Source organism: Peromyscus eremicus, chromosome 8b (assembly GCF_949786415.1).
Source record: "Peromyscus eremicus chromosome 8b, PerEre_H2_v1, whole genome shotgun sequence".
Lineage (NCBI taxonomy): Eukaryota > Metazoa > Chordata > Mammalia > Rodentia > Cricetidae > Peromyscus > Peromyscus eremicus.
The window spans coordinates 11,088,979-11,105,481 of NC_081424.1; the positions used below are offsets into that span (position 1 = coordinate 11,088,979).

The 16,503-nt window shown below is 46.3% G+C and overlaps 1 protein-coding gene across 1 annotated transcript in view; it reads left to right on the forward strand.

Annotated features, from left to right (window-relative positions):
* LOC131918763 (uncharacterized) overlaps positions 1-16,503 on the forward strand; it is a 168,831-nt gene that overhangs the window by 65,324 nt on the left and 87,004 nt on the right. Inside the window, 6 exon segments of the mRNA XM_059272965.1 lie at positions 976-1,097; positions 2,689-2,917; positions 7,374-7,570; positions 9,961-10,116; positions 11,313-11,406; positions 12,371-12,508. Of these exon segments, the coding sequence (XP_059128948.1) occupies positions 976-1,097; positions 2,689-2,917; positions 7,374-7,570; positions 9,961-10,116; positions 11,313-11,406; positions 12,371-12,508 (936 nt within the window).

A 16,503-nucleotide genomic window follows, 5' to 3' on the forward strand; every position in this document is an offset into this window, starting at 1 on the left:
GCATAAGCCGAAATCAAAGCAGCGTTTTTTCATTGCAGGTCCAGAATGTGGGCTTTCTGGGCAGAACGGTTATTTGTAAGCTCATCTGCACTTCTGAATCCCAAGCATAACTTAGGACTTCAGGGGAGGTTTCTCACCTCAGCTACAGTTAATGATCCACAAGGAATTGAGGACATCATTCTTATGAAATCATAGTTATTGTCAATAAAAGGATGAATGGTGCATCTTTCCAAGACACTGGCGTATAAAACTGTGATTTTTTTTTCCCCATGTAGAGAGGGTTTTTGTTTGGCTAGTTTTGTTTGTTTGCTTTGTTTTTGGTTTTTGAGACAAGGTCTCACACTGTAGCCTAGGTGTGCCTCGAACTCCTGGCAATCCTGTCTTAGCTTGCCTCAGTGCTCCAGTTACAGATGTGCCCCACCACGCCTGGCTTTTGCTTTTTATATTATATTACACTTTGTTGTTTTGTTGTTGTTGTTGTTGTTGTTTTCAAAAAAGGGTTTCTCTGTGTAGTTTTGGTGCCTGTCCTGGATCTCACTCTGCAGACCAGGCTGGCCTCGAACTCACAGAGATCCGCCTGCCTCTGCCTCCCGAGTGCTGGGATTAAAGGCGTGCGTCACCACTGCCCAGTTCTTATTTTATTTTTGAGACAGGCCCTACACTGCAGCCCTGGCTGGTCTGAAACTCTCTGTGTAGATCAGGCTGGCCTTGAACTCACTGAGATCCACCTGTCTCTGCTTCCCAGGTGCTGGGATTGAAGGCGTGCATCTCTGGCCCAGCTTTCTTTTGCTTTTTCGAATTGGTTGGCTTTCCTTTCCTTGGCTGACTTTTGACTGAGAGACCAGAATTTTCCATTGTAAACGGGTCTTCAAAACCATGTCTGAGTGAAAAACTAGTGACGTGGTAGAGACACGAGGGGGTTAATCCTTTCATCAAGGCTCACGGCTCAGGTCTGGGGATGTTTATTCATTTCAGCTAGAGCAGCAGCGGGAATATGTCCAGAGGCTCTGGCGAGGGGATCATCCTGTGGCTCACAAGACGTTCGGACTTCCCCTGAACATAATTTGCAGGCAGTTTGTTTCCATCAACAACAGCTGGTAAGTGGATGTTGTCTTTAGACATTTTACATTTAATCACTTCTAGAGCGATTAAGGATGCAGAGTTGGATCAAAATACTATGCGTTAAAGCACTGTGTGGATGTGAGAGACCTTGAGCTCACGCATCTGAAGCCTGTGTTTTAAGTCTCTCTGAAAGAAATCTCTTACTTCTCACAGTATCACTAAAGGGGCTTCTGAGAATTGTTCCAGACGGACCTCTGGACATTACCCCTTCAAAGAGCAGTATTTATTTCCTGAGGCCACCCTAAGTGGGTACACATTTTGTCACTCCCCCAATAATGACTACTTCCTTCTCTCATTCCTTTCTAGCCTTTAAGTTAGAAGGAACTGTGAGGTGACAGACCCCAAGTTGAGTGGGACATCCTGAGATCAAAATCTCCCCATTGCCTCCACATGGTGTGGAGTGATCATCTCGCCTCTCTCAACACCTAGCACATTCTTTTGAGGACACAGGCATGGCCCAGAGCTTCCATAGGTGCACATTAAAGACAGTCTTTATGTAAGAAGTTGTCATGACAGGTTCCAGCTTGGGGACAGGCAGGGCACTAGGAGAGGTAACAGCAAAGATTCTACCTTCGTAAGAAAGAAGTCTAGCCAAAACCCTGCATTTCCCCCAGAGACCTCTCGCAGCACGGTGTCTCCACCGAGACGAGCTTGCTACCAGCTGTGTGTACATCTTGCTGTGGAAAGAATCTGCTGCTCAGGAAATGGGTTTTGGCAGACGAGGCTAAGGCTAGGATGGAATCTAAAAGCTGTCAGAGTCTCCGAAGCTGGTGCGGTTTGCTCGGTTGAGGCTTATTTCCAGGTTTTGAGCTCTATGCCTTAGATCTAGGACTAAGCAGAAACCCATTTACACAGGTTCTAATGGAAATATCTGTGCTCTTCAGTTTTAAGGTAGGAAACCATTGACTTGCTCTGTATCATGTATTTCCAAAAGTATAATCTGCAGACAAGTGTTTTATTGATTTTTGTCCTCATCTATTCTAAAAGACAATATCCTTATAATACATACAAAGGAGTCCAGCAGTGTATAGAGAACTTAAAACTTGTCTTTGTTCATTAACATTTGGGGAGAGGAAAGGAAAGAATTCAGGTGGAAAATAGATGCTAAGATTCATGGAAATTGGATCTCTGTAAGTTCGAGGCCAGCCTGGTCTACAAAGCAAGTTCCAGGACAGCCAGACTTTTATACAGAGAAACCCTGTCTCGAAAAACAACAACAACAAAAAAAACCATGGGAATTGTTTATTCTTTTCATATTTAATAATTTTTATTGTTAAGCTATCCTGTTTTCAGGTGGTCATTGACATGTTGACAGTCTGGTTACAGCCGTTTCCTTACTGGATGATTAGAAATACGTCAGTTTCTTTCCCCTTTGCGGGGCTTGTGGTAAAGCAAGGAGCATGTTGCATTAGCTGCTCACTTAGCTCGTCAGTCTTTAGACGGCTCTGGACCTGTAGAAGCTGTGTTATTGATTTTTAAAAATATAAAGTCAGATATCTTCCCCCAAAAGACATCTTTGTTCTATGTTCTGAAAAAATAAAATCATCATTTCTTCTCTTCTTCAAGCCCAGCCTCCGAAAATGTCCATCTGCTGGAGTTCCACCCTTCTCTTGGCCTGGTTGGGCTCATCCCCAGAGCCCTGGAGCACCTGTTGCGTGAGGCTCGCCACGCCCACAAGCCTGCATCACCCAGTGGGCTCGCCCAGCTGGAACAACACGTCTTGCAGCTTGCCCTGGACCTGTGGCTCGCCCCAGCCAGGCCCGAGGACTGGTACAGCGCACAACTCCAGAGAGATGTGGGTGTTTTCTGCCAAGACAGTTGGGTCCTTGGCAAAGACAACACTTCCTTCCAGATGTTTCTATTTAGCTCTGTTTTGCTGTTTGGCACTATTCCCCTCTATTTGGCCTGAGAAAGAGCATAGTCACTGACCTTGCCAATATTTTTATGTGATTTTTGTTATGGACAAAGCTTCTAGCTAGTATATAAGGATGTCAGTATAATTAAAATTAGATGGAGGATTACATGGGTATGTGAAAAATACTTTCTCATTGGCGCTGTAATGACACACGGTGTGTTTGTGTACTGGGGAGAAGTCGGAGGCACACTGGAAAGCCATAGTGGTCAGTGGCTCAGGCTGTCCCTGATGACTCAGGTGCTGTCTGTACTCGTATTTCAATCCTTTTCTTTTTTTTTCTGTCCAGCTGTGAATGCTGAGCTGGGGCTTCCAAATTGATCTTATTTTATGGCCACTTGTGATATGATGGAGATGATTTCAAGGGTGTCAGCTACCAAGACATCTGTCCCATAGGTCACCATGGTCTCCTCTCCTCTCCTGCCCAAACCAAAATCACCTTTTAAAAAGATTTCTTTTTAAATTTTTGTTATGTGCGCGCATGTGTGTGTGTGTGTGTGTGTGTGTGTGTGTGTGTGTGAGAGAGAGAGAGAGAGAGAGAGAGAGAGAGAGAGAGAGAGAGAAAGAGAGAGAGAGAACTTAGCCCATGTGTTTGCAGTTGTCTGTGGAGGCCAGAAGAGGATGCTGGGTCCCCTAAAGCTGCAGTTACAAGTGGCTGTGAGATGCCCACTGTGGGTGCTGGGAACTGAATTTGTGTTCTCTGGAGGATCAGGAAGTCCTCCTAACCCCTGAGCCATCTTTCCAGCCTTACAATCATTTTAAAGAGACAATTAATTTTAACTTTATTAAAATTATAGAAAACCATAGCAGAAGAGGAAAGAACACGTTTTAATTTAGAGCTCTTCAAAGGCTGGCCCTCCTAGTGCAGGTGTTAATCCTTGCTGCTTGGGTGACTGGGGCAGGAGGATCAGAAACTCAAATCCTGCCTGGGCTACACAGTGAGCTCCAAGTCAGCTTGGACTGCACAGCAAGATCCTCTCTCAAAAGCATGTAAGGAAAATAAAACTTTAAAAAGGCAAGAAAGGCCTGGGTGTGCAGCTCAGTGGTAGAGTGTTCACCTGGATGCACAAGGCTCTTGATTCAATTCCAAGGACTGAAAAAGTAAGAAATAGGTCAATAGACTCACTCACTGTTATTATTTCTCTGAATTCAAGGAGTCTTCATATGCATAGGATGTAATCATATTCTTCATACATTATTATCTTCCATTTCTACCAGTCTTTTTGTTTTCTTTTGTCTTTATGAGACAGGGTCTCACTGTGTAGATCTGACTGCCCTGAAGCTTGCACTATAGACCAGGCCAGCCTCAAACTCACAGAGATCCGCCTGCCTCTGCCTCCTGAGTGCTGGGATTAAAGGTGTGCATCACCACCACCACCACCACCACCACCGAGCTAAACATCAACTGTGAGCATGCTAGGCTCTGCTAATCTTAATATCCACTTTCATGGCCACATAATTCCCTTACAAGAAGAAATCACAACTTCTTTAACCTTTTCTCCCCGTGGATGATCATTCAAGGGGTTTCTGATTTTCTATATTATTAAAAACACTAAAGGCAAGCTGGGTGGTGGTGGCACACACCTTTAATCCCAGAATTTGGGAGGCAGAGGCAGGCAGATCTCTGGGTTTGAGGCCAGCCTGGTCTACAGAGAGAGTTTCAGAACAGCCAGGCCTACACAGGGAAACCCTGCCTCAAATATAAATAAATAAATAAATAAACAAACAAACAAACAAACAAACACAACAAAACACTAAAAACACATCTCCATGCTTTCAGATACAGCTATATTTTGAACTGATTCTTTTTATGAATTCTTGGAGGCAGAACTGATGAAGTGAAATCTAAATCTTAGATACAGATTGGCAGATTGCTTTCAAAATAATCATGCCAATGTCTATAATAACCAACTAATGTATTAAAGACACACTTCTGCTCCAATGTATACTGCAGTATTAACATTAGAAATACCATGTGTGAACTAATGTCGATGTGTGTGTTAGAGATAACAGTATGGTCTTAACTTACACTTCCTTGCTATTTATTGAGGCTGTGTGTGTGTGTGTGTGTGTGTGTGTGTGTTCTCTCTATATTCTTATATATATTTAATTTGTGAGTGTGTGTGAGTGTGTGTGTATGTATGTGAATTTATGTGCACCATGTGCATGTAGGTACTTGCAGAGGCCAGAAGAGGGCCTCAGCGCCCCTGAACTGCACCTGGAGGAGGTTGTGAGCTGCCTGACAAGGGTGTTGTCTCTCAGCTATCTCTCCAGCCCTTGTTGAGATTATTTTTAATGCATTTGGTCACTAGCTATAATTTTGTATATGTGTGTGTGTGTGTGTGTGTGTGTGTGTGTGTGTGTGTGTGATTCTTTTTGGTTCACTTATCTGAGCAAATAGTTTCACTTCTATCCACTTATATGAGCTTTAATTAATAGAACTTTAGCCTTTTTTCTATCACATTTTCTTCAAACACTTTTCCCATTTGTCTTTTTTAAATGAAAACACTTATTTTTGCACAGTTGAATCTGTTGACTGTTTCCTTTGTGATTTGTCTATCTTCCTAAATGCAGAAAGAAAATCATCTTCAGATGTTTCATTTGTCTCATTTTGTCCCAATTTTAAGGGTTTGGTTTAATTTTTAAACACTTAACTCTTTTACTGTTCACTGGAATTCATGTACGTGGAATGATGTGTGAGGCAGAAATTGGAATTTTCCTGGTGTTATGAGCCATTTGTCTCACTTCCATTTAATATTCTCGCAGGGGCCTGCAGTAGCATATTTAATGTTTTATAGAAACTTCTTATAAATTACTGTCTGGGGTGCTCATCTAGTCTGCTGTTGATGTCACAATTTTAATTATTGCTTTTTGAAATACATTCACAATTGAACCTAGAAATACTGAGTATTCAAACACGCCTTTTGTGTTAGGCTAGGAAATGGATGGAATACTGCCCCCTGAAGACATGCGGGGATTTAACGGCTGTCACAGCTGAAGTCTTCAAGGGGGATTTAACGGCTGTCACAGCTGAAGTCTTCAAGAGCCTGGAGATCACATCTCCAGTAGACGAGTCCTTTGGTAGTTAGGAAGTTAAGGAAGACGGCACATCCTGGGCACATCCTGGGGGCAAACCAGAACAAGTAGATAAAGGATCCTCAAACCAGGTCCTTACGCAAAGGGGCACCTTAGCGGGTAGTGGAGCTGTGAGAGCCTAGTTCACCACCGCAGAGGGCATTAAGGGTCACCTGGGTGTGTCACCAATCACATAGGGCTGCCTGGGGGTCCTGTGAGACTCCAGACCACGGAACTGGGAAGCTAAAGTTACTCTTGGTACTGCTGAATGACCTTGTAATGTCTAAAGATCACAGGCCAGGCTTGGCTCAGGCTCACAATCTCAGATGCTCAGGAGGCTGAACAGGAGGACCACAAGTTCAAGGGCAGCCCAGGCAACTTAATGAGATCTCATTTCTAAGTAAAAAGTAACTCCATAGCAGAGTGCTCGCCTAGTGTGAGGCTCTAGGTTGAATTCCCAGTGCCCCAGCTCCCTGGCACCCGCAAAGTTTAAAGGGTGTTTTAGATTTCTCGTTGCTGAAGAGGAAGAAGAATCTTTGATGCTTCCTTGGGGAGCTGGTGAAAATTAAAATGAGTTCATATGTGTGAAAATACTTTGACAGTTTGAAACTGCAATTAAAGAGGCTTATAGAATTCGTTATAAAGGGACTGGGAGGAGCGGGGGGAGGGGGAACTGCAGCCAGGATTTAACATATGAGGAATGAATCAATGAATGAATGAATGAGAAAATTGTTATTGGCCGCTAGAACATTTTTTGAAGTTTTTTTTTTTTTTATGTGTGTGGGTCTTTTGCCTGCATGTATGTCTGTGTACCACGTGCCTATGGAAGCCAGAGAAGGCATTGGATCCCCTAGTACTGGAGTTACAGGCAGTTCTGAGCTACCACGTGGGTGCTGGGAATCAAACCCAGGCTCTCTGGAAGAGCAGCCAGTGCTTTTAACCCCTGAACCATATCTCCAATTTTTACATATTTTTTTTAAATAAGTGAGTTTTATTTCTATTTAGTTCCCCCTCCCCAGTTTTTGTGTTTAGACTCGAAACATTTATAATAACAACATTTACCATCACAATAAAAAATTCTTCTGTGTGTATGAGCTCCCATAACCCCCTGGGCAGCCCCATTCAGTAGTGGTTATCTATTGGTGTCTGGTGGGCGGCCCAGGAAATGATGCTCCAGAGTCCGTGCCACGGACGGTGTTTTTTCTTTTTAGCACACATGAAGTTTCTCCTTTCAAGTTTTCAAATTACTCGGTTTACTTTTCAGCTCTTTTCAGCTAAAGTGATGGGGGACCCCTTCCTCGTGGAGGAGGTGGGCCTGCGTGCGCTCAGGTCTGCAGCGGAGGAAGGGCAGAAACAAGATTTCCATGCATTGCTCCTGGAGACGTTTTCGAAACTTCTGGAACTCCTGACCCTGCGCCACCGGCTGATAGAAATGAGTGTGGAGAGTGCGTACTTGGCTCGGTCAGTGGGGACAGGCGCTTCAGGGAAGGACTTGGGGACGAAATATAAGAGTCCGGGGCTCACTGTCTCTAACCCTGCCCTTTGCTCCCTAGAGCAGCTAAACGAAGTGTTCTCCTCCTCCCCTCCAGGCCTCCCCATGAGCCTCTGGGCGGGAGTCTCCCAGTGGTACCCACCTGTTCTTTGCAGTCAGTGCACGTCATTTTTGCTCAGATGCTTAATACTGGTTTATCAGCTTTCCAACACAAAATCCCCACCAGGTTGTTTACCATGATATCCTGTGACCTGGGATCGTAACCAGTCTGTGCTATTGTAACAGACTACCCAAGACTGGATCATTTATAAAGAATAGAGATCTATTTCTGATAGTTCTGGATGTTGATAAGGTCATGGGGTCCACATCTGGTAAGAGCCTTCTTGCTACATCAGCCCAGGACAGAAGACAGGTGGGCAATCGGGCATGCTCTTGCTTATAATTGTAGGTGGGGTGGGAGAGAAGGAGCAGGGGGGGCTGGAGAGGGGGGCAAACGGATGTGATGCCCTGTCATCAGGACCCACTTCCACAATAGCTGACCTGCTTCTTCACTAATGGCTGAACCCTCACAACCAACCATCTCTTACAATCTCTGTCAGCTATCCTTGTATCGGCGGTTACATTTCTAACACACACGCTTTGGGGGACATCCAAACCATAGCCCCGGGGGGTCTGAGCCACACCAGGCCTACAGGATTTTGGCTGACTATTCTCCTGCATACAGTGAAGCTGCCTAGCCGGAGGGCCTGGAGACACCAGACTGTGTCAGTGGCAGGATCTGGGTCTGGACAGGGATGGGGACTCAGCAGGGCAGGGAAGAGAGGTGCTAATGGAATCTGTTTCGGTTTTCAGTAGGAGATGATGCTAAAACTTCTCAAAGGAGGAGAATGGAGGGTTTGTTTCAAATCCTCATAGTGCTGCTCTGACTCCTGCAGGCATAGACAGTCTGTCCATCCAGCAGCCGCCATTCAGGATCTGCTTGATCACAGTCTTTGTGGGACTTTATGTGTATTATTTCCTTAAATTCTTAGACTCTCCTTATGAGATAAGTGCAAGAAAGTAGAGGGCCAGAAAAATTCAGTAATCAGCCCCAGGTCTCTGCATTAGAAAGTAGCAGAAACGGAACGACACATTAGTCAAGCTTGCTACCTCTTGGACACTGCTCTCTACAATTGATGAGCCTCTCAGGAGCTAATAATGTAAAAATTACCCATAATACATTATAATAATGATACTCTTCTCATTTGAAAAAATACTTCGGGGAGCACAGCACGGGGAATATTTCATTCTTTCTCAGTAGACCAGGGAAAGCATCATGGGAGTTGAAGCTATGAATAGAACCCGCGCTCCCTCTAAGACTCCTGTGATCAAGAGCCGGCACCTCCAGATGGGAGAGTCTGTTCCAGAGATAGTCAGTTAAACTGGAGGTATCAGATTGGATCCTAATCCAATAGACTGTTGGATTCCTAAGAGTAACTTCAACACAGACGACAAAGGGGACAGTGGAGGAAAACACCATCCACAAGCTAGCGGGAGAGGAAGGGGGCAGCTTCCTCCTTCACAGCCCTAGAAGGAACCAACTTGCCCACATCTTGGTCTCAGAGCTGAGAGACAACGTATTCCTGTTGTTTAGCATATCGAGCACTTGACGGGTGCCCGCGGTACTTTGTGACAGCCCTGGCACACTAACCCAGGTGCCAACTGAACCCAGTGTGAGAACTGGCTTAGACTGGAGGTGTCGGGAGGAAGGGAGAGAATCGTAGATGTTTAAGGCTGAGCTGCCAGACGGACATCTGATCGGAGCTCAGCGGTGAATCGAGATGGGGCTGAGAGTCACAGATTCTTACATGAGGAAACGGTTCTAGGGACTGGGTCTAGTAGATGAGAAGAGGACCAGGGCTAGAACCCCAGGTCACATCTGAATGTAAAGAGAAGCCAGTGAAGCGGGGAAAGGTAGCCATGGGGCAGGAGCATGGACAGTGTGGGAGAACACCAGGATAAAGAGATGCTCTCCAGGGAGGGGCTGAGTGCTCAGGAGTTGAGAACTCCAGGAGGAGACAGTGAACGTTGCTCAGAAGGAAATATTGGTGACCTCATAAGGGCTCCACGCACAGCAGCCACGCTTCAGGAAGTGAGAGCTGAGGTGGTACCCAAGCGCATCTCCTGCCTTAGCTCTTCTGTTGTCTGCCTGACCCAGTGGGAAGCGGTGCACAAGATCCTCCCAGATCACTCGCTTCCCGCAATACTGGGCTTGCTCTGGTCTGACTTTGTGTTCATGCTCCATCTTGTGTGTTCGCTTTCTCGTGGCTTTCAGGAAAAACCACTAACAAATGTACCCTTGCCCCTACCCTGCTTTAAGGCTGTATAAGGAATCGGCACGGGAGATGGGTTTTGAAGAATTCCATCTGTATCTGAGGCCTGTTCCCTTTGAGTCTGCATCACACAAGGACAAGGTGGACCCGCCCCCTCCTGTCTTTATGACTTCCTTGCTGGAGGACAGTGGTCGGGTAGACAGGTGAGCATCCAGGAGGTGAGAACACTGTCACGGTGCAGAGTGACCCAGTGAGAATGCTTTCCGTCACCACCTGACGGTGTTTATGTTCTCTTCCTTGGATGTAATCTGCCATCATGCCAGTTTCTTTCTTCTTTCTTTTTTTTAAAAAAAAGATTCTTTTTTTTAAAAAAGATTTAGCTATTTATTATATATACATATTCTCATTACAGATGGTTGAGAGCCACCATGTGGTTGCTGGGAATTGAACTCAGGACCTCTGGAAGAACAGTCAGTGCTCTTAACCACTGAGCCATCTCTCCAACCCCAATATTCTTTTTTTTAAGATTTATTATTTATTATGTGTACAGTGTTCTGTCTGCACACCAGAAGAGGGCATCAGATCTCATTTTAGATGGTTGTGAGCCACCATGTGGTTGCTGGGGATTGAACTCAGGACCTCTGGAGGAGCAGTCACTGCTGTTAACCTCTGAGCCATCTCTTCAGCCCAAAGTTGTCTTTTGTTTTGTTTTGTTTTGGTTTGGTTTGGTTTTTTGGTTTTTCGAGACAGGGTTTCTCTGTGTAGCTTTGGAACCTGTCCTAGAACTCACTCTGTAGCCCAGGCTGGCCTCGAACTCACAGAGATCCACCTGCCTCTGCCTCCCGAGTGCTGGGATTAAAGGCGTGTGCCACCACCGCCATGGTTACCTTTTAGAGCTTTATTGGGAGGAAAGGGAGAGAGAGAGAGACAGAGAGAGAGAGAGACAGAGACAGAGACAGAGACAGAGAGACAGAGACAGACAGACAGACAGGCAGGCAGACAGACAGACGGGGGGAGGGGCTGATGGGAGGAAGGAGCAGAAAAGAGAGGAGACAGAGAGATGCACACACAGCCCACCCACTTTTTAGGCTGGGATGCCGTTGAAGGCTGATAACATAATTAAGGACCAAATTCTTACAGCTGGACCCACAAGAGAGCAAGAAGTAGACACTGTTTGGGGTTAGTGGGGGATCCTGAACAGGTGTGGTCAAGAAAGGAAGAAGAAAAGGGGGTGATGAAGAGAACACCCCACAGTACGGAGCGGTCGCCACGGCCAAGTCCAGTTTGCCGTTGCCATTGACATCCCAGATCTGGTCAGGGGCTGTCCTGTCATCAGATGGGCATCTCCTGACAAGTGCTGTGTCAAGACTGACAGCTCCACCTATCTATCTCCTTGCAGATACTCCCCCACCGCCCTCGTCTTAGCCGTCTCTGAGCTGGACGATAACCAAATTGGCAAGTTCAGTTTTTATACAAAAGACGCCATCCTGAAGGTAAACAATTTTGTGCTTTTCTTTTCTTTTTTTTTTTTTTTGGTTTTTCGAGACAGGGTTTCTCTGTGTAGTTTTGGAGGCTGTCCTGACTCTTATTCTGTAGACCAGGCTGGCCTCAAACTCACAGAGATCCACCTGCCTCTGCCTCCCAAGTGCTGGGATTAAAGGCGTGCGCCACCACCGCCCGGCGTGCGTTTCTTTAGAAAAGGTGCTAAAATAAAGCAAAGCAGTTTATTCTTCTGTTCTTAAAAAACTAATTTGTGTAAATTGACTTCCATTCACAAGAAGAGCTCCCCCCCCCCCCCCCCCGCCCAAGCCTTACCTGGCATCATGGCACACACCTGTAATCCCAGCACTGGAGGGGTATAGGGGCAGAGACAGGAGGATTGGGAGTTCAAGGCCAGCCTCAACTACTCAGCAAGTTTGAATGTGAGGCCAGCTACATGAGAGCCTGCCTCAAATAAAACAAAGGCCTTTCTTTATTATTAATGATGCTGCCTTTGTATGGGCCTGGCTTGAGCCTTGAGGCCTACAGCCCACATACAATAACTTCTGGTAGAAATGAAAAGAAAGCTTTTAAAGTACACACTTGTTATTGGAGCTTTCACGTCCCCTTAAAACCTGCGGCTATTTCTCGCCTTTCCCCTTAAATTTCTTTGCTCTTTTTCATGATGATGTTTTTCTTGATGACTTCAATCTAATCCTGGCTTTCAAGAGCTTGCTTCTGAGCCCCCGTAGTTTATCAGAGCCCTCCCCTGACCACAGGGGAGCTGCATGGTGTCCACCAGCAGGTCAGACCTGGGGGCTGCCACCCTGGGATGGACTGGACAGCTGAGCAGCAAGAAGCCCAGTGTGCCCTTCCGCTCAAGTCCTGGGGGTTTTGACAGTGTAAGTGCGAGACCCGCCGTCCGCTTCTCCTCCCTCTGGGGGCAATCTCTGACACGATCACCTTCTCCTCCTGTAGCTCTTGCTCCATTCAGGAGTGGAAAACATGCAAGTGGCCCTCGCATGCCAAACTGCTCAGAAAAATGCTCTGATGGTGGCGGTTCAACAGGTGTCCTTCTATGACATCCCTGGAGTGGACAGTCCTGTGGACAGCAAGGTCAGCCTATACGATGGAGAAGCCAGGGGCTTGGAGAAGCCAGGGGCTTGGAGAAGCCAGGGGCTTGCTGCCCCTGCAGGCAGCTAATGCCAGGCTGCCCCTTTCCTCCTCCTCCTCCTTCTTCCCTCCCATGTCCCTTCCCCTCTCCTCCCATTCTCCTTTGTTCTCCCCCCCCTCCACCCCATCACCTTTCCTTTCTGATCTGTGTAGGGAAAACAGGTCAGCTTCTCATACTGTACACTCAAAACACAGACTACTTCTGTGGCTCCAAAAGCTGTGGAGAGATCTCCCCGACAGCAAGTAAGCCATACATTCTGGCCAGGACACCATCCAGGACTGTTCACACTCAATTCGCTACGACACCATGCACCTGCAGGTGGCCGCAGATCCCATAGGTTAAAGGCGGCTTCAGCACCAATGCGTCTCCCATCTCAGACCCAGTCACAGGTCCGGGCCTCTGGAACTTCGGGTTGGCTGGCTACAAACTGGGCCTCCCAGGACTCCCTCCTCGGGTTACTCGAGTTCTCACAGAGTGGAGGGAAGCACACTTTACAGTTTATTACAAAGTCTGCTTTAAAGGATATAAACAACCAGGTGAAGAGACACATGAGGCGAAGTCTGAAGGGTGCTGGGATCAGGAGGTGTTGTCCCCAGTGTTGGGGTGCACCATCCTCATGGCATGTGGAAGGGTGCTGGGATCAGGAGGTGTTGTCCCCACAGTGTTGGGGTGCACCATCCTCACGGCATGTGGAAGGGTGCTGGGATAAGGAGATGTTGTCCCCACAGTGTTGGGGTGCACCATCCTCACAGCATTTAGAAGGGTTCTCAGTCACTTTCTTGCAAGCCTCTGCCTGTCCAGCTGTTCTGAGGCTCTCCATACTCTGCCCTTTGGAAAGACTTACTGCACGGGCCTGATGGATCACATGGCCTGCACAGAGGCTTGGACAAGAATGTGGAAAAGCAGCTGAACAGAAAGGGAGCGCTTCCGTGCAAAGGGATTAGGTGACAAGCTGACTAGGAGAAAGTTCTCCTCAGATCTCATCTCCTCAAAATTTAGCCACGGGACACAGATAGCTAAAGCAGAAGTTTACTGAGCAGAACAAAGCAAAGGTCAGTTCCTTCTGGAGAGAGATTAGATTGGGCTCAACAGAAAAGCCGGGCTGACGGTGCACGGTGTTGGGTGGGAGGGAGTTTAGCAGCCCACTGGGGGTCTGTGTTTTGACTTCTAAAAAGTTTTAATGAATACTTATGAGGGGGCCAGCATATTTGTGAGGTGATGTGACAGCCCATCCACATCATGGCAGACCTCATCTCTCTTTTAGGGTATTTCTTCCTGCAATCCTCTTGAAAAGTCCTTGGGGGAGGGGACACCAAAAATCTCAGAACCAATAAATTTCTGGTGGCCCCGGGGGTCTTTCGGTGATGCAAACCCTGCACCAGCACACAGGTGGCAGCTTAGGAAGTGTCCTGTAGCTTGAGTTTCTGAAATGATGGGAAGAACTTAAGTGTATCTTCGAGGATATTTCACCACAAAGAGGCACGCCGACCCTCTGGAGACACAGCTGTTCCCTAGAGGCTGACGGTCTAACTCTGTCTGACCCAGAGACACGGTGACCAAGACACAGCTGTGGAGTCTGTAACCCTGCAGTGAAGTCCTCACCCACCTAGTCCCCAGAAGACCCCACAAGGCCTGTCTGCACAGGCTCTCCAGTAGCCCATCCTGAGGGCCTGGGACAAAGCCACCTCTGCAGAGGGGTCGTATCTACCGTTAAAAAGTAGATCCACGTATTTCAGAGTAGGGTTTCTTTGACCTCTGCAGAAGGAAATTCCAGTTTCCATGGCCCGCCTCTGGGAGAAGGAGCCGGTGAAAGGTCGGTAGGAAGACCCGGGTGGAGGGTAAGGACACCCACCAACTTTGTTTTCAGAGGCCTTTTGTGAGGCTGAAGGGCCTCAGGGTTATTCCAGCTGCTCAGGCAATAGCAAGGCCTTGGGAGAGGTGAGTTAGGAACCAAGCAGTATGAAAATGTGTATATGTCGTACCCCATTTCCTCAACTTCTTGCCCCCTTACCTTCTCGGCTGCTTGTGAGTGGTAACGTGCTGATAATGTATCCTTTGTAGATTACTCTAAAATACTGACTGGCTAGACTCATCCAGGACAGAAGGTACCAGTTTTCAGCCCTCCCCCTTTGCAGATAAAGGATTTCATTGTTTTCTTCTTTGTCCTTCCTACAATTCTTTTGGAAAACGTAGGAAGACACATTTGGTCCTTTTTTTAAACATTAAGCTAGTGGTGGAGGGGCAAGAGAACATGCCATGACTCAGGTGTAGAGACAGAGAATAACTTGTAGGAGTCACTTCTGTCCTCCACCATGTGGGCTCTTGCTGGAACTCGGTCCCCAGGCTTGGTAAGTGCCTTTACCCACTGAGCCGTCTTGCTGGCCCTTGATTCTTTTTTCTTCCCACAAAACTATCATGCTGTATATACTCCTTTCCCTCATATTTTTGAGGATTTTTTTTTGTCTTTTTGTTGTAGAGATATAATTCACAGAATATAAAATTACTCCCTTAAAGTGACTAATTCAGGGACTGGACAGAGATGGCCAAGCAGTAAAGAGCACTGGAGCTCCAGTTCTAAGGGCTCTGAATCCTTGTGATCTCCTCAGCCACACACACACACACACACACACACACACACACACACACACACACACACACGGGCAGATACTCAAAACAGACAAAGGCACATATACACATAAACAAAAATAAAAATTTCAAAGGAGTGTCTGACTCAATGTTTTTTAGTCTATTCACAGGACCATGCAGCCATCACCAGTTTCTATTTTAAAAATATTTGTATCCCTTTCTAAAGAAACCCTGCACCTAAGTGGCCACTCCCAATCCCCTTCCCCCCAGTCCCTGGAAACCACTGAAGTACTTCCTGCCTCTGGATTTACTGTTCATGTAGTGTATCATACGTGTGGCCTTTTGTGTTCAGCTTTTTTTACTTAGCACAATGTTCTCAAAGTCTGTGTTATAGCACCTATATACTTCATTCTTTTTTACTGCTGGGTAAGATTCTGTCATATATAAACAAAATACCCTACATTTTGTTTATCTGTCCATCAATGAATTGTCTTTACTTTTTGGCTATTAGGAGTAATACTGCTGTGAGCATGCACACACAATGCACAGAGCAATCATGCCTCAGTGATTAAAAACCTGTAGTAGCTCTTTGTAGTGCAAAGAACATGACCGGATATCTTCAGCTTGGTATACAAATCTTCCCTCTCTGACCCAAGTTCTCTCTCCTTCTGCTTTTCTTCTAAACTCTATCTTAAGAGTCCTAGACATTGTACAATCTATGCCTCTGCTCATGCTCCCCCAGAACATTTTGTCCCTACTCTACCACACCCCACTTCTCCTTCCTCCTCACACTTTTTTTTGGTCTAGAGGATGTTGGTCATCCTCCATGTTTCAACTCAGTTATCATTGTTAAGGGTAGCCCACCAGAGATGACCACTTAGACACAGTTTATAACCAATTGTATGTCTTTATTCCAGCCAGCTGGGACTACACTTGGGTATTTAGAGACCCAAGTAGCTCCAGCTGCATGGGGAGGTTTGCACAAGCAAGCTGTTTAACAGAAGCTAAGTTAGCTGGGGCATCCTGACCTCAGGTTCCTAAAATAGAGTTGGGTAATTTTCCATGGGATTCTCCATCAGGGAGATCAAAATGTAGTTAAACCTGAAATGGCCTCAGCAAGAACACAAGATGGAGGAACCTCCACATGGCTTTGCCCTGTTGTCTTCCAGAAAATGTCCAGTCTTCTTTGAACTCTGCTAGAGTAAATGTTATGGTTGCTTCTTCATAAAATGTATGTACAAATACATTTATAAATCTTTTACAACTGGAACAGGAAGGAGTCTGATAAACATAATCAAGAGATGGAGTGAGGGAGGAAGAGAAGAAAGAAAGAGATGAGACAGAGAACAAG